The sequence below is a fragment of the Acanthaster planci genome, linkage group LG03, assembly GCF_054643075.1.
Source record: "Acanthaster planci isolate LZ-2023a linkage group LG03, COTS_SCS, whole genome shotgun sequence".
Taxonomy (NCBI): Eukaryota; Metazoa; Echinodermata; class Asteroidea; order Valvatida; family Acanthasteridae; genus Acanthaster; species Acanthaster planci.
Genome location: NC_141779.1, coordinates 21,855,602 through 21,874,387, shown reverse-complemented (window position 1 = coordinate 21,874,387; position 18,786 = coordinate 21,855,602). Strand labels below are relative to the sequence as shown.

General features: G+C 41.0%; 1 protein-coding gene across 7 annotated transcripts in view; it reads right to left on the bottom strand.

The window, feature by feature from the left end:
- The window catches only part of LOC110990097 (oxysterols receptor LXR-alpha-like), a 134,160-nt gene that overhangs the window by 70,592 nt on the left and 44,782 nt on the right, over positions 1-18,786 (bottom strand). Inside the window, exon 1 of one of the 7 annotated variants that reach the window (XM_022254976.2) lies at positions 14,674-14,804. The exons of 3 other annotated variants lie outside the window; for them this stretch is intronic. Coding sequence is in view for 2 of the 4 variants with exons in the window: in XM_022254933.2 (XP_022110625.1) it covers positions 978-1,164 (187 nt within the window). In the remaining 2 variants the exon portion in view is untranslated. Of the gene's footprint in view, positions 1-977; positions 3,312-14,673; positions 14,805-18,786 lie in introns of those variants that run through there. 3 more of the 7 variants (XM_022254933.2, XM_022254941.2, XM_022254981.2) reach the window with 3 other exon arrangements.

Genomic DNA, 18,786 nt, shown 5'->3' with positions numbered 1-18,786 from the left:
TTCAAGGCCTGTCGCGCGGAAGTAATCCGCAAGCTCAGCCCCCATGCACGTTCACAGTGGCGGAAGACTGTAAGGGGACAAAACAGCACTATGCGAACAACACTTAAGCTATTTACCCGTACGGAGGAACCGCTTATATAAATATATCTTATAATGCTTTTTTTCCCCCTTTTTTTCATCTTTCTCCTAATAAAGAAGAAATGCAAGAGAGGCATGAGTTGTGATTTACATAAGTGGAACACTGTGTACAGTGCCGCATAATATTCAACAGAGGGTGTACTCAAGGTCGGAGAATGAAAACATAATAATGGTCGTATGAGGTCATCCACATTTGATTAGTGGGGGCGGAGACTTGGGGGGGGGGAGATTTTTTTTTTAATACATTAGAAGGAGTCCAGGCTGAGGGACGATGGATATTTCTATCTCCCCTGCCTGAATCCTCCTTGCTCAGTAGACCCGAGGGGGGATTGTTGTCATAAAGTGTATATTAAGGGATGGTACACGTAGTGTCCTTCATGTTTGATGGAGGGTCCATGGGATGTGGGGAAAGAAATTAATTACTGGACAGCCAGCGGGGGATTTATTGACTGTTGATGAATTGGTGGCTGAATAGAGAATTGGTGAAGGGCAAATCATGTACAGCGCAAGCACCAAGGCGGAATCCTCTTGGTTATCTGCTGTCAGTTTTCACACAATCTTAAATTAGTCCCGCTTATGTGTGCCCTCTGAAAGCACTTCATCTTAAGTACCATCCAAGTGTCATGTGCATGCTCGTCTCCAGACATGTCATGAGGACCAATCAATCAAGCAAATGAGATGGAATTTATGATTAAACAGAGCAAGCCTAAAATACATGTACATGTACATGTACATGTACCGCTGTACATGTGACTGTTTCCCCAGAATTTCTCTACTGCAAATGAGGCACACATTACGGTAGTACCAGCAAGGAGCATGTGTCTTTGACAGCAACTTACCACTCAGATCTGAGGTGTCCATGTCCTGACCATACTCGTCGCTGCTGGAGCTGGCCCCACTCGCGGGCCCGCCAGTGCGCACAAACGCTGGCATGGAATACTCCATGGAGACTGGGATGGCCTTCCCGTTGGAGTGAACAATTGCCAGGCCTTTAATGTGTTGGGTCAGGGCTGTGGAGGCCAACATACCGGTAATGTTTAGCTCAGGCTCCCTGATCAGGTGAGTTGCATCGGTCCTCGCAGAAATGCCACCAAAGTGAGAGTAATCGAGTTGGTCCAGACCCTTCTGAATACGAACGTCCTTCCGGTCGTCAGAGCTCTTGTAAATTTTCAAAATTGTCTCTTCTAGGGTGCTTCTCTTTCGAAATTCAAGTTTTAATCATCAATCGGAGAGGAACGCACATGCTTGAAGCACAAGATTACAACTGGTGCCTTTCTGTTTTTTAACTAAAATGGTCTTTCTTGTTCACATCGGAATAAATGTAGCAATAAATCTACCTCAGTGATTCTAATACATGGGCCTGTAGTTGCATTTGAAGAGGCTCTTGTTTGCTATATTCCACAGTTTCTGATCATTTGCCTGGTTTGCTGGTGACTGCTAATGCATAGCACTCCACAGCAGGACTCCCAGTCGATGACGCAAGCTCCACGCGGAGACCTGCTGTCATATTTCTTTTCTTTCGTTTTTTTCCCACTTAGCGTTGAGCTTCTTTTCTGTCGTCTCCTAACCTATCTCTCAAGCACCCGTCAAACAAAAATGAACAAAGAGACAGAGGAAGGAAAAAAACTCCAAAATGGCCACAGTATGCAGTCGGTCCACAAGGGCCTGTCCTGAACAATGCCCAGGTGCTCTGTAATGCGTCTTTGGCTCGGGGGCAATCGAGGTAATCGTTCAAGAAGAGGCCTCCTCCAGAGATAATTAGCTGGTGCTCCAGGGGGAAGGTATCTGGTTCAGGCAGCAAACATGGCCTCAGTCACGAAATCTGTGGCGTTGGGTACAATTTCTTGCCTGCTCTTCCTACTTCCAAGTCAGACACAGTGGTATTCAGTACAACTGTACACATCAAAAGCAAGCAAATGCTTCTTTTTTTCAAAATAAAATGATCAGCTTCTTCACCGACCACAAGAAACTGTGCATTGCTTCTTTAAATTCTGCTGAGAGTGATATAGCATGGGCAGCATGAAGTATCCAATTTCTTGGATGACTCTGAATGTATCATTGGGTAGCTGAATCACCCGAATAAAGTCCAGTCTCGTCGGTGCAGGTTTTCTGGAGATTTAATCGTGAGAATGCTGTGACCTGCATGCAATCTTTCTTTTTACGGATGAGAGGAAGGTGACTTGCTCTCAACTATACAAGCTTCACGGAGGCACTTGTCTGAAGTTGTGACGGCAAATGAATGTGGCTATGCACAAATGCAGACTACATTTCGAGAGTGGGATGGGAGCACGAGGAGAAAAAAGTGACTTGAAATGCAAAACAAGTTCAGTACTGCTGGCGGTCAGAGAGAGCAGCAAGAAAAACGGGTGAGCCGGCTCAACCGACAAGCTGGCTTCCCCAGTGGCAAATGATGTGGCGAATGGAGAATGGAATGGATGTGGTGACCTGCCTCGGCCCGCTGTCAAGTTTGTGCAATTTTAACAGACTTACCAACTGCCTGGCTCCTGAGAACCTCAGACCCCTGCTAAGGTGTGTCAGTAGGTCAAGGCCAAGGTCAAATTATGACTCCTCTGGAAGGGAGAGATGTCATGTTTGGTTGGAGCAAACACACAGTGTGATGGCTGATTGGTGGTTGAGGGGGATGGGGGTGACGCCAGCCCCTTTTACACCGTCCAATCCTGGAGCAGGGAAAAACCTGGGTACACCGAGGGGGCTTCACAGAGTCTGAACAACTGCTGGCTGGTTGCACGGCACACCATGCACAGTGAGTGCTGCCTGCTGGCAAGATGCTGGGGGAAAGCACCGAAGACGGAGCTAGGGTCACTGAGATTTTGAAGTGGACTTGGGCAACACTAGCCTGGCCGCCCACCACAACACCACAGGAATTACAGGTGTACCTCAAGACGATGATGTCACACAGGCAGGGCTCCAGGGGGGAGGGGGCCTTTTCACCTCCCTCCTAAAGTGGATAAAAACCTTTCCTGTCCTTGGATGATCAGAGCTCCTAACCACCAATCACCACAGGGGTTTTTTGCTTCCCAACACTGCAGGGTCCAGTCCAGTTCACTAGTACTAGTAGTGCAGCTCCTCTGCTGGCTCACCACACAGCACACCAATATTATCCCCCAATGCACTGGTACTATTATGTCAAAAATAAAGTCCCTCAGCTTATACATGCTCAACACAGTGACACACACCACATACACAGAATTAATACCACACGCAGCTTCGGGATCCTGACTCCGGGGGTCGCGATCAGGTCAGCTGCAACCGGCTGCAACCAATCGTGGCCAGGGGCCAGAAGGACTCATTTGCATATAAATGTATATAGTGGTTAGGCTGAGGGGGCTGACTCAGAACCTGACATGTTGGAATATGAAGTTCAGTGATATAGCCTCCTTTTATTCCCCTCCTCCCAAACTTTTTTCTTTTGAAGAAAACGCAGAGAGGAAATAGTTTCCAAATTTGCCCCTGGGTCATGGCTATCAAAGGGTACAAAATATTGTCCCAACAGTTAAATTGACCCAACTCTGTGAGACAGTGAGGCACAATGAATACTGAATGCTACGTGAAAGATCTTTCCGCTGAGTGATTTCTACTTATTTGCAATATGGTTTTTACTTGTCGGTTACACTCATTCAAAGTGACAATTTTTCACCTCGAACAAAGAGAGCTATTTTGCCAGAGCGTACCCCCAACTGTGCACAAATTATCCTCGAGTATATTTCTATTTTGTAATATACAGCAAAGATGTACAAACAAATTTACCGATGTACAAGCCGTGATCTCCAATGACATACAGGTCTGAAAAAATGATGTACCATGGTTTTCATCTCTTATCTATATTCAGTGAGTTAGACACTACATTTTCACAAACACTGTCATTTCTTTTCATGGAGATCTAAATCTCCAACTTTTTCCTAATCTTTAATACTATGGACTCATTTGAAAAGGTAAGAACCAAGAATATGCTAAATCTAGCACTCTGCAGCAACCAATTAAGTCTCTGCTCTAGACAACAACAACAACAACACCAACAACAACAACAAAACGGTTGGGATTTTTGATGATTCCGGAGGTACATGTATATAACAAGGAGATGAAGAACAAGACACTACATGATTTTAATCCATGAACAAAATAGAACCCATCGCATTCCTTTCAAACACACTGATGATCTTCACGCAATTTGGCGAAATCTTGTGACGGGTATAAAAACTTGCAGAAAAATCCCTTTGGGATATTCTATTCTTGCATTATTAGTTTAAGCTCGAAAACGGGGAAAAAAAATTTACCCTACACGGTGTGCTCCCTTAAAATTTGGGAAATTTTTGGATGCAAAAATACAGCTGCTTATGAAAAAAGTGGTGTATTCAACAAAGTCCTGGCAATTTTACTCAAACGCTAAAAAGTTTGGACCGATTTTCTTTTAAAATGTGCCCCAAAACTACAAAAAAGTTATTTTTTAACAACCTTGTGGTTAGGTACGTACATGTACATGTATGTGGAGGTAAAAATAATTGATTAGAATTTATCAACTTTAAAGAACTTCTTAAATGTTTATGTGGGATTTTCTGAGGCTTTTCAAGAGCGCCACATTAGTGATTACTCAGCTGAATTCTTGCCAAATTTCCAGATGCCGCCAGTTTTGAATTTTAGACAAATTTTTATGACTTTGAAATTGTTTACAAAGGTTCAACAGCAGCATATAGGTTACAGAACTTGCATTTATCTAAATGAATTTGAATTTTTTTTTGGTGGTAACACTGTCTGAGGAAAGTCTGGCGAACATTGAAGTGCGTCAGCGTCACTATGTTAGGATGACAAAGTTAGGTATTTGGATTTACTCGCTACAAACCTTCAAATCCGAAACAGTCCTGATCTGCTGCTCTTGTCAAATTGCCATCATTGTGATGATTGTTTGACACATAGGCCCCTACCCGTACATACGTACGTATTTCGTGCTGATCAATCCCACTGGTATGCACTCTGATCAAGGGACAGTCTGGCACCATCCCATTCAAGTTTATGATGTCATATTTGATTCGGGGAACACAATTTTAAAAAATAGCTTCCTCAAGAAAGAGGCCATGTCCGAATTACTTGATAGTTGGTAGTGGTTGAAGCCAGTTCTCATAGAGTCATGTGTAATTTCAAGCTATAGCCAAGTAATTCGGACGCCACCGAAGATATTATTTGGTATATATAGAGACTTCTGCTTCCTCATACATTGTATTTCTTTCTGCAAGTCTCATCCGGTAAAGTCTTTACATGAACTACGACAAGCACACTTCAACAAAGAAAGAAAACAAAATCTCTATTTCTCAAGTCTTCTTCAAAATATTCTAATTTGTTTGCAGGCATTTAGTGTCAAACAACAAAGCTAAAAAAAGAATTTAAATTGGACAAATGTTTTGCTGGCAGATGTTCAGCAAATGTTCCACTTCTACAAAAGAGACTGGTTTCCAGCTACAATACCGCCTACATGAAAGTTACATTGCTCGTGACTCGTTTCCCATCTTGGATACTGCTGCAGTCAAATTGACGGCATTCACAAAGCAATGGCATTCTCAGCATTAATGCTCTGCACAAACATTTTACATTTATACATACCGAACCATTCCAAGGGTAGGATGTTCATGATTAAGTTAGTCATCTTCCCCTAATTATCCAAATGAATTAACAAATTGTTCACAAATTCAATTACTAAAATGTCATACATACAGTGCATGAAGGTCCTCTATCCCAGCATCATCAGGATCTCCAACATCGATATCATGCTCTTTGCGACATTTTTGTAAAAATCTAGCAACTGCCCCTGTTGGTCTGAAAGTAGATGGCATCCTGGAAGGTACATGTACCCGTACCTAGTCTGCATTCTACATCTACCTGATTAAGTTTGGCTACTTCAAGTGTTTGAACATATGCAGGGTGTACAAATAAACCTGTGTTCATGAGGGCATGCCTACTGTTCATATCTCAAGGTTATTCCTGTGGAGGTAAAAAAATGCCATTTCAACTGACATGCACATGTATGTGAACTGTTTCCACAAAACCACGACAATGAAGCAACTATTCATTTTTGACTCAACAGCCTCAAGGTAAGGTTGTCCCAATTTCAGATTTTCAGATGCCACACCTGTGTGTTTTACAGTACATCTCTCAGAAGTCACATTTTTTGGCCCCTCCCCTACGAGTAAAACATCAACGTCTCGCACGTACTAGTACATGCGAGAGAAGCTGTGTACTTCTCTTTCTGGTCAATTTTTTTTTTCAAAAAGAGATTTACTGGGTCTTTCATTATTCACTTGTGTCCAATTCCTGTTTCTCAATTTCATATAACTTAGTCACTAACTGAATCCTGGCACAATTTGAAAGTAATGTACTCCGTGTAAACAAATTCTAAATTAGCACCTCTCTTTTTCCCATTAATGTACATTTTGTTCTTCCATTGAAACTGATCTTGTTTCTTCTTTTGTCAGACACATACTCTGCTGTGGCTATTCCCTCCTGCTCTGAACCTTAAACCATCAGATTTCTAATTTTCACACAGGCCATTGTCTGAAACCAGGTATTACTCTTCTCTGATAACTACCAAGTGCACATGATGACTTTTTAAAACACAGTTCATGTTAAGGTCCAAGTTGTAAATGTTCAGTCATGCCCGTTTGTTGTTGCTTTCCGCTTCTTAAGTTCTATCACTAAAAAACTCTACCTCAAAAGCAGAAACGCTTCACCAAAGACAGCAACTTTACCAAAAAATGGCAATTGCACTTTGTGAGTTTGCGGGACCTTTCTTTGTCGCATGCATCTGCAAATTTTACTTGCATCAAACAATTCTCAAGCTGCCGGCGCTGTCGTTCAATATGCATCACCAATAAAACAGAATGCTTACATCTATCATGGTTGTTATTAAAAAGGACGTTCACTTCAATCCACAACAAACCCCGAATGTGAAAAGAAATTCCAGTTCTACATGTTTATTTCAACCTGAATATGACAGCTGCACTCATCCACACTGTACGGTAAACAATTTCACAGTCTAACAAGCTATCATATATTATTTTGATGTTTTGCAAAATCCAAGGGAGTGAAAAAGTTGATCAGGGTTCATGCTCCTAAAGGCCAATTAATTTCCATGACTTTTCCACGATGTTTGCACAACCAAATTATGAAAATCCATGACCTAATAACGCAATTTCTTGGAGTATTTTATGCATTATTTTATACATCTATTTCTGATGACAGAAATCAGACCCAGTGTTTGAAAAATTTCATGACTTTTCCGGGCCGCAGCAAGCCTGTTAATGATTTCGAGGCCCTTATGTCTATTTACACCAATAATAATTTTTAGAAAGAGTTCAATTTAAAAACTTCACTGGTGTGTAACTTGGCAATAAGTTTTAACGTTTTGAGATCTTGTCATGAGCAAATCAACAATTCAATCAAATCACCAAATCACCTGTCAATATCTTCCCTGATAACCTCCCTCACATCAACCTTAAAGACACTTGGCAAAAAGAACAAACAGGCACACTTTCCAATTACCAATTTTTGTGATAGATGCGACCTATTCATCCCTCTTTTCAAAACTCAGATCCTGAGTGAACCTCGCTGGGCATCAACTTCAAACAAAAGATCATCTGACATATCCAGATAACCTATGGAGACACTAATTTTTCCTTTGAAAAATGTATCTGTTAAATGGCATCACATACATGTCTTAGGCTAGCTCATTTGTGCGACTGCATTAGTCATTGGCATTTCTGTCCCAGTACAGTGAATCCTTGAGAAACCCCCAAGACGGGGAGAGAGAGAGACAGAAAAAAAGGCCTTCTTTGTGATTCAAGACTTGATGCGACTGAGTAACCAAAGCATAATTTTTTAATGGCCTAAGCCTAAATTCTAAAAAAAAAAAAAAGAGGGGGGGTTGAGGCTTTGCTTCAGGATTGATTGATTGAGCGGCTGGTTCAAGTGCACTTTTCCCAGGCTTGCTCCATTATTAAGCACGGGGGTGGCAGGGTGCATTTTCTGTACTTCCTGTTTTCATTACAGTTGGAAAATCATAATGAAAGCCAGTAAATTACTTACAAATGTCAGCATTTCACGAATTAAATTCATCTTTTGAAAGCAAAAGCACGAATCAGCATTTCATGAATCAAATTTGCCTCTTGAAAGCAATATCAGGTTCATCAAAATTATTCCTTCAAGGGCATGCAACCCTTCCCTTTGAAGAAAAAATCTTAAATTTTTCTCAAAACTGTAGGAAAAATAAATAAACAAAAAGATAACAAATTTCTTCTATGCGGGTATCGGTACCCGTATGTGTGTCTGTGATAGCATGTTTTTGCATGCAACTAACCCCCCCAATAACAAATAGCTTGGTTTTTTTGCTATTTCATTCTGTTACAATAAGGTGTCTGCCGCTTAATGCAAGTCCTTACAAGACATCTGCATGGTTTGAAAGTCGGACAGAATAAATCCTCCATCTGTCATACATTTTTTTTTCTAGCTACTGATGACAGATTAGAAAAGGCATCCATTTTATCAAGCCCTCCTGAATAATGAGTGGAAGCATTTCGGATTACCATCAATTCAGTCAGTCAGTTGACCAAAGCTGCCACTCATTATCAACTTAGAGTGGCCACTGGCCACTGAACAGGATATTAAGTTTTAATCTGTCATTTTCTTGTCGAAAACGGCTCTCAAACCCAGAGAAAAATTACGACCCCCTGGACATCCATGAGCCCATTTCATCTCTTTTTTTTTTTTCCAGACACGTCAATCCTCCCTGAACACCCCCTTCCCCTTTTTCCCATCCCATCTTCAGATCCTCAAACTCTGGACTAGAGGCATGACCAGCCTGGGGAAAAAAGTGAACGGAATACTTATCCTCTGTTTCTTTTTTGGTGGGGGGGGAGGGGGAATCTTGAGTCTCTCTATGTTTGCCAAACTTACAGATGTCCCCCTTAGGTATGTATGCACTGAAAACTGTCAATGCGAGTGATAGAGTGAATGACAAAACATTACGGAGGCAAATAGTTTGGAGGTGGGCTGATTTTAGGTAATGGTACTTTTCACTGCCGTTGCCCTGGAGCCAAACGTACTGGCAATACCGTCTATTTGCGGCAACTGAATTAATTTTCCTGGGGGGGGGCAGTGGTGTGAGATTATTAAATGTCCAACTATTCTTTATAGTCTAGTATCCCATCTTTTCATCACATCTCCAACAAAATTGCACAGGGAGGCATTATATGTATATCCTCCATGCAGCATGTACACTGCATGATACAAATATGGTATGCTCCTATTTTGAGGGATCTAAACCTGGATTCCTCTGAGACAAGGATGAGGGAAGGCTCTTAAAAACAAAAAATCACACAAGCAATGATGAAACAAACCAATGATTGCTGATTTCTAATTTCATATCAAAATCATTATTTTCCCTTGTGGCATCATAATAAAAGAGACTTGTTGACGCATTCAGAAACACAGAATAAATGACCAATTACAAAGCCAATTTCAAAACCCAGAGTATCTCAGTGCAACCAAGATACTGACAAAACACATACATTGGAACCGGGCTGAAACAAGAGTTTGATCTCAGGAAAAAAACAAGTAAATGAATAGACCACGGCTGATCAACAAATCTGTACTGGCAATATTTTGCCAGATTTTCCCACTGTTTCAACCAAACTTCTACACTTCAAAGTGGCTGGTTCAATTGGAAAACTACATCCGTACTGCATGCAATTTTGTGCCCTACCAGTACATTTTGTTAAACCTACAATAAGTTTGCATATGAAACAGCCAGCCCAAATGCCAGAATATTGAAGCTACAATAGTCTTTCACCCCTCTCTCACAGCTGGAAAACTGTCTCTCATAAAGTATACATGGGCAATTGCAGAAATTAGGGGTCCATTTTTTGTGAGTGTCCCTGTCACACCTGTCACATTTTGTAATTCCCAAGAGTGTAGAATTAATTAATGCAAATTACCTGGACATCTTTAACAACAAACATGACAGTTTTATGCAAAAATGCTAGACCAGCAACCAGCCTGCATATACTAATGAGCCTGTGTTAGTTTCTAAGAAAGCACAGGGACACAAGATTTTAGACATCTCACATCCACATCCTGATTTGATTCAGATGATCCCTATGACGGTGTTGCCATGGCATTTTTCCTGGGTAAAGGAAGTTGCACTGGCAGGTAACATTAATGCTTTGAAAAGCAACACCATTTTAGATGCATAATGGTGCAAGTCAAAAAAAGACAAAATACACACGGTGGACATGGGCCCCTCAAAGACACAGTGTACAAAAGCTTCTCAGCTTAACAACATGCGCTTTGATGTACCGATTGCTTTAAAAGCTTTCCCATTCAGTTAACATCATCAAAGGACCCATTTGAGAGCCCCGAAAATAATTGCTGGCAACATAAATGGTGCAACATCATTTTCATAATGGCAATGTGAGAGTGTACGCGAAATCACTGATTTAGTTGTTAAGGTAAAAAGAGACAGAGCTCAAGCATGCCTGGGGAGTTGATTACATTTCATCGCCGACGGACAAACAAATGTCATTTAATAACAAAACAAATTTGCACAGATCACAACACAACCAAGAGAAAAGCTATTCTGCATTTTTGTCACCTGTGCGGAATCAATCACCCGAGATTCTGGTCAAGTGTTCAGCCATTAAAAACATGCTATTATCAATTCAGTGAAAATGTCGACAAAAGAGTGATATTCTGAAGTTTTGTGCTTTTGCATGTACCTTGGCAACACAAAATTCTTAATGGATAACAACAATCACTTTCTACGCACGAAAAAAAAAATCAAACACACTGTTCATCTCCGGCATCATACACATGGGGATTATAACGAGTCTAATAATCAGTGTCACACAAAGGAAGGCTATCCACTTTTGGGGAGACTGGGCCAACCACACCACATGGTCCACATTATTCTATTCTTGACACCCACTACACCGGGGATACGGCTCAAGCTATCGGCTCAAGCTACCATACGAGCTTCTCCTGGGGTTACACTGCGGGAACAACGGGTGGGTAATCTCCACAACCTCAGGGGGAAGGCATATCAGCCCCTAATAAGATTGAAATCTTCTATACAGCTCTGACCCCATTTTTTTATGCATTTTACTTCTTTTCTTTCTTTTTTTTCTCTCTCTCTCTCTCTTTGGGTCCATTATGGGCCACTCCCACGGAAAGTCCTGTTTAAACATGCACATTGTCTGAGGGTAACAGTAGAAAAAGTTGTACTGTTTGTGGTGAGTGAGGAAACGGCACTGTGAAAGATATGTACATCACATGCCTTGGTTGGCGGTTTGCCGAGTTTGTTTTCTTCACCACTAAAATGGCCAATAGTTCTCTCGGGATACTTGTCAAGGAGTGCTTTCATTTTATTGGCAACCTCTATATATAGACGTGTACCAATGCTACACTTATTCCGCGTACCAATGCTACACTTATTCCTGCATGTATGCATTATGCACTGCAGGCCAACATGACTTTGACAGCTGGGTGGGGGAGGGCGTTAGTCTGTGTACACATACTTGCTTATTCCAAGTCGGAGTGGAATGCTACAATACAGTAATCAGAATTGAAATCGGGCAGGGTAGATACTCTCATCACATGCATCTGTAAAATGGTGCACGTCGGAAAGTTCGGGGCTCTTGGATGGACTCTACCAATTTGCAAACAAACGTTTGTTTGATCCCACTGACAGTAAATGCACTTTATTCATGAGACGGCCATATTGAAAGCTCGGGAAGTTAACCCCTCAGTTTTGGAACTTGAGAGGACCAGCATAAATGAAGTAATCAAATGAAATGAATGAAATGAAACGCTGATGAATACAGTGCAGTCTCAAATTTCTGCCCAAACATATCTATATGTTTGAAGCCAAATTTTAACAGATTTTGAAAGGGGAGCGTTGAATGCCCGCCAGTTATCAATCAGTCTGGTTCAACTACTGTCAGGTTTATTTCAAAGCCTTCCTTTTTCTAGTTGTACCCGCACTTTGTATAAAAATGCCCTAAAGTGGCTATGAAAATTGACATCCGTACGGCATTCAATTTTGAGCCCTAATTTCAACGGATCCACGATATGTTTGCACACGAAACAGAAAGCCAAAATGTTGGAATACCACAGCTAAAACGTTCGTCTTCCTACCGCTGGAACAATGTCTCTCATAAAGTGTCCATTCCTGGTTTGTCATAATCATGGACGTAATATCCATAAATACTGTTTTGACACTTTTGACACTAAAGAACACTATTCAAAGCATACAAACGAGTAACAGAAGGGCTAAGGCTACAAAAGCAAAAGAGGAGACCAACAAATAATTAAATTCAAATGTTTCACAGAAAAATTCCTGTGAATGTTAATTTCTGCCGTGTCATTAAATCCAAGCCTCCTATGCAGAGCCATACTGGTAGGAGGCTACAGGAGAAACATGCTGGTACATGTACATGTAAGATCCTATTAATTAGCGTACCAGGGTTTCAATGTGCAGATTTCAAAACAGCACCTGAAAATTTATCGTACTTTAATAATGAACATTTTTACAGCCACAGCTTTGTCTAAATGCAGTACTAAATATTATCCATTTTTCTTGACAACTGAACAGAATCACCATAGAAGTGTGTAAATAATTGCCATTCTATTATAATGGCAGCCAATAGCTGGAATCCTGCGAATGGAGGTTTTAAGTGGTCCAAATTAAGTCACTGTCCAATTGTTGGACAGAAAAAAGCAACTACACGTACACTGTATGTCGCATTCTCTGGTACATGTACATGTACAGGTCTCTGGCTCATTGCTATAGCAACAGGCTCAAATGCTTTTAACCCACTCACTGAAACTCATTCTGGTTCAAACTGCCGTACAACAGTCATCCACATTCTCCAATTCAAACATGACATTTTTTTTACATCAAATGTTGAATACTTTATGCTCAATACATGTACAGTATATACATGTATATATCACACAACAAGCCACTGGACGTGGAGCTGCGCCTCTGATGCAAAAGTGCTTGCAACCCCAGAAGAAGTTACGCCCGCCTCTAAAACAATGATGAATGAGGCTACTGGCTGTATAGGGGGTAGAGCGCTTGATAGATTAAACCTTTGAATCAACTGTCTACAGACAAGGCAACATCTCACCCAGTTCGTGTAAGCCTGATGTTTTTTTCACTGACACTCTGTCCCACTGAGCTAAAATTTAGCAAAATGCACAACGATGTTTTCATGAAACCTATCAAAGCATAACTAATGTCTGAAAACGGAACCACCTGCATGTAATATGACAAATATATATGCATTTTTTCAAAGACACAAATAAGTTTTTCTTCAGTTTTGTAAGCTGTTTAAGTAGGTTGTTTCTGACGTCACAACTCAGAAACATTTTGTTTTATATGACCAGAGATTATAGCTGCATGCTCATAAGACCAAATTGCCAAAATGCTTGACCCTGGACTGATGACCAAAGCTGTGCAGGACGGGTGAAGTCCTGCAGAAAATTCAAACTGCCACTTTTTTTCACAGATGCAGCAAATATGATGCATGGAAAACAGTAACACAAACATAACAGAACACACAAAAGAATCTGGCCGTAAACGGCGTGCAGGATTTCATACCCACTCTTACAGCTCATAGCTCCAAATTCCAAAGCTTGTAGAGTGCTGCTGTACAGATCATGGGCTACTGTGAAAGACCTAACCATTGGACTTATCTTTTCAGTGAGTGGGGTTTTTTTTGGGGGGGGAGGTAAATATGACATAAATGTAGAGCATAAAGTAATGGCCCACCAAGAAATGCATGCTGAGAAATGAAATGTTTGCACTTTATGTTTGCTCACATTCTGTTGAAGAAGCTCTGCTTCCTCATCAGACCCACATCTCAAAGAGAGGGGGGCGGCTGCTCCCTTCAAAGTGCTAAAGAGGAACCCAAATGCATCAAGGTGTGTGACCTGACCTCCCCTCCCCCTCAACTTTTAAGCATGACTTTACTCAACTTGGGAATTGGGCTGTAACAGCCACTTAGCAAACAGGGGATTGGCCCGCCACATTCTGTAAAGTTCCGTCTTCACAACTTGTCCTAAAAGGTGTGAAATATGGGCTGACACCTCTTGGGGCAAACTCTCCCCGTCACCTAAAAACAAAGACCCATTAGAACAACCTGCAAAGTCTAGTTGGGGCTGCTTGTGCAGAAATATGGACAAGTCTGCTTGCTGGGGCCAACCACATTTATAAGCATTCACGAGTCAGGAGCTCAAACCAATAGACTATGCAGCAGCCGCGGTACGCCCCATCCACAGAGCGGGCCGGCCATATTTGTAGTTAGTGCCTTTCAGCTTGTCCTACAAGCACATGAATAACACAGGCTGACATTGCCCAAGGGGGAAAGTGCCCCAGAGAAGAAAAAAGTCGGAGTCAGATGGAATAAAGGTTGATGGGAGACAGAACGAAGGGGTGAACAAAAGTACTAAAATTAAAAAGGTGTGACCTACCGGTGGCCAAAATTTCCCAGTTTTCAGGTGCATGGAAGTAGAGGCACAAGCTACAGGTAGTCCACCTACTGTTCGCCAGCCCTACATAAACTGGTCTGCTCAGAATCAATGTTTGCCAGGCAGTCACAGATACCAAGGCACAGACAGACAAGAAAGAGAGAGAGAGAGAAAAAAAAAAAAACGACAATGGTCGAAAGACAGCCTCCCCCTATGGTTGGTGAAACAGAGCGTAACATTCCATTTGTGAAATATGGATGGCACTATAGAATTCATTTAACCAACCATTCAATTTCTTTCTTTTTTGGGGGTGGGGGAACGGTGTGTGTGTGTGTGTGTGCGCGCAGCACAATTTACATGTACCTTGCTCAGTCGTGCACAAAAACAGGCCTCCTGTCCTTTCAAAGTTAAGTTTCCGTTCCACCTAGTCTCAGCTTGGGTTTTACAGTGTATTAAATTAGGCAATCTCAAGGCAATGTGAAACATTCGAACAAAAATCGCACCCAGCCAAAATGAAGGGGAAAAATGCTGATAGAAAATGCCACGCATTGTGAGAACAGAAAGATAGTACCTGTTTACATTGTGTAACATGTCAGGTACATTTGCGTTTCAGCTCCTCCCAGGGCAAACCAGAAATTGAACAATTAAGAATTTCAACTTCAAACTTCGAGAAAAAAATCATGGCAACATTTTTAATGACAAATTGGAGACTTGAACTGACTTTCTTGTTTACTAGTAATCAGTTTAAAACGTGTTATTACCCTCATAAAAAAAAAAGGAAAACGAATTCCAAAAATTCAGACACTGACACAATTAATTACAAAACAATCATTCGATTAAAAGCCCGTAAAACACAATTTTCAATTCTTCATGGTGCCCCACAAAGACCAGAAGCACATAACGCATTTTTTATAGTCCAACCATACCTACATTATAAATATGAACACAATATTCATATCCTGGCTGCAAGATTTATGACTTTGAACTAAATTTACAGACATGTGCACATAAAAAAAAAAACCTCCGCGCACTCACACCACAATCACATAAAAAGGCTTGATCTTTTCCTCTCCTCAAAGTGAACAATGGATCCTTCTTCCCACAAAGTCACCTTATTCATCAGTTTCAGTTCCCCCAAACTCTGTCACCAAAACTGGAACGATCAAACAAAAATGCACTTGCTTCTCTAAACCCCTTGAGTCACACACAACAAATACAGGCCTGCTGCTGTCTGTGGGCTTATTGGTTGATTACATGTACATGTTGGTGCTCTTCTACATTGGCCTTGACCGATACAATTTCCCAATATGAAAGTGTTGCTCATTTGCTGAGGTCCACTGTGGGCGGTAAAGCAGTATCAATCATTACTTGGTCCAGGGTACATGGGCCACTCTATAGATGTGTGTACGTTTATTTTTTCTATCCCAGTTGCATCTGACCTGTTCAATTTGACAAAGAATTTATCATTGGAATTGACTTTTAAGTTTAGTTTAAAAACTATATTTATTGGCTTGGGAGGTAATATGCATTAGTTAATCACTCTTGGAAATTAAAGAATGTGTTATAAACTTACAAATCAAATCAAATGTAACAGGGACAGGAAAAACGGGACCGATATTTACAGAATGACCTACATGTGTATCTACATGTACCAATGACCTACTTTCATTATCACGCAATATCAACCGTCACATAGTCTTCATCAGGCCAGGCATGACAACTTACAATTGTTTTTGCCCCGACAGCTTCCCAGACCAGGAGATGGCGCTGTAATAAAGCAATGTTTTGGGTCTGAAATGACATGTACCGTAAGCAAAGGTTACCAGAAAGGGAAAATGGACACTTCTGTTTGTATTTGCATTTGTTTCACTTGCATCTGCTAACACCCAATGGGAGTCATCCAATAAGAAATCAGCTGATGATTGGTATCACATCAAACTTATAACTGATAAATCACAAATGAACTGTGAGGGGTCACCATGTCTAATCTGTTTGACTGCACATTAAGAAAGTGTAACCACACGCGATGGCTAATCAATCACATCTTGCACCAATGTCAGTCCATAATTTGCATACAGCCAAAAGCGCTGACTTTTGGCTACCGACTGTCCTTCAGGGTGTGAAGAATGCTTTCAGTGCCCAAATCATAACCTTTTGCCACAGAGATGAGCACACAGGGAAATATACATGTACATGTATATATCTTTCAGGCCAGTTTGAAGTCACTCGAGAATTGGGGCTTTAAAACGAGGTGCATGTAAAGAAGAACTCAAATTACATTAAACAAAAACGGTTGAATTTCCTCTTAATAAATCAAGTGATAGAAAACTTGTGCATGAAGTATTATGGACGGAAATAGAGGAAGGTTTGAGAGGCTGAGGACACGTACAATGTACTTCAATAATTTACTAAAATTGTGGGAAAAGAAACTTGGTTAAAACTGAAAGTAAGAATGTAGGCCAAGGTGGTCTTTTGAATCTCTGGAATTAGAAACTCTTTTAATATTTTATACCTTTCAATTTAATTTGGAGATGTACCGTGTATATATATATCAGTAACTCTGCCCTTTGAAAGTTCCAATCCTAAATAGATGGACACACGCTGTGGTCCAAAAAGTGCAGACCCATCATTAGTTTGTGCAAATACATCAGTCAGCATGTGGATAAAAAGTGCAGGCATGAATGTCACGGCCGATGAAAATATGCATCATGCAGCCCATCACCGGCAGGAGAGACGAAGATTTGCACAAAGTAAGCCGCGATCCCGGCCAGCAAATGGCAGGTAATTAGTGCCTGGGGTGGCCATTAACATGAATGGAGACTGCGGCATTAAGGCCCAGGCTGAGTTAACGAATCGTGAGGCTAATAGTAGTGCTGTTCAGTTCACACGAATTAGCCAAGTGCACTGGCGCTGGCCTAAATACATACATATGCATACATTACTTGCACATGATGCACAACGGACCCTCCCCTACGAGGCAAGTCCACGTGTATCTCCCACTGCAAAGTCGTTTCAATAGATAGACTGCCACCTACCTACCAGCAGAAGTCCTTTGAAAGGGGAACACCGCAAGCACACACAAATGTACATATACCTGTATGTTCTTAATGACTGCAAAACTTTAATTGTAACAGATGGTAGCCACTCAGGATAAAGAAATACCCTCCAAATTTTTGGTTTCCAGCAGAAACCAAAAGTTCAAATATTACAATTCAAAGTCTAACCCAGGAAAATTAAAGGCCTATGTGAAGAGTTCCATACCCAGGCATCACTTGAAATCACATGTGAATGCTTCAATATTTTCCCTTTTCACTTTTTGAAAGCTGATACGTTGCTACAGGGAAAAAAAAAAGTGACGTCTGGAATTCTTCCAAAATAAACACCAACTGTGGAGGTAATATCAATTGGAAAAAAAGCTTTACGTGGCAACAATGTTCAATATGTCATCCTAATTGCAAGTAAATATGCCATGTGTTATGCAAATTTCACCTTTGATGATGATTGAGAGAATTCGTTCTGAAGTTTGTATAAGGGCAATTCCATTGTTATGGACGCTACGTTTTATGCAACTTCCAAGTGTCAGTTGATAAACAAATTAACTTGTGGTGCATATTAAAGAAACTTTGTTTTAGCTTCACTAATTAGCCACAATCGTGAGAAATGAATGTTACGGAAATTACGGGTTATGACATAGCTTTTAGACCTTCGGTACCTCAAACTGCAGGTTACGACATAGCTTTTAGACCTTCGGTACCTCAAATTACGGGTTACGACATAGCTTTTAGACCTTCGGTACCTCAAATTACGGGTTACGACATAGCTTTTAGACCTTCGGTACCTCAAATTGCGGGTTAGGACATAGCTTTTAGACCTTCGGTACCTCAAATTACGGGTTATGACATAGCTTTTAGACCTTCGGTACCTCAAATTGCGGGTTACGACATAGCTTTTAGACCTTTGGTACCTCAACCGAAACTGTATGTAAAGTTGCTTCCTTTAGATTTTTATACAAACTACGTTGCAGTTGGTCTCAGTCTATTTTTTCTAGGCATGACTTGAAAGACAGACAAAAGTACCCCTGTGAAGTCCAATTTTGTTAATTAAAGCTGTTACAGA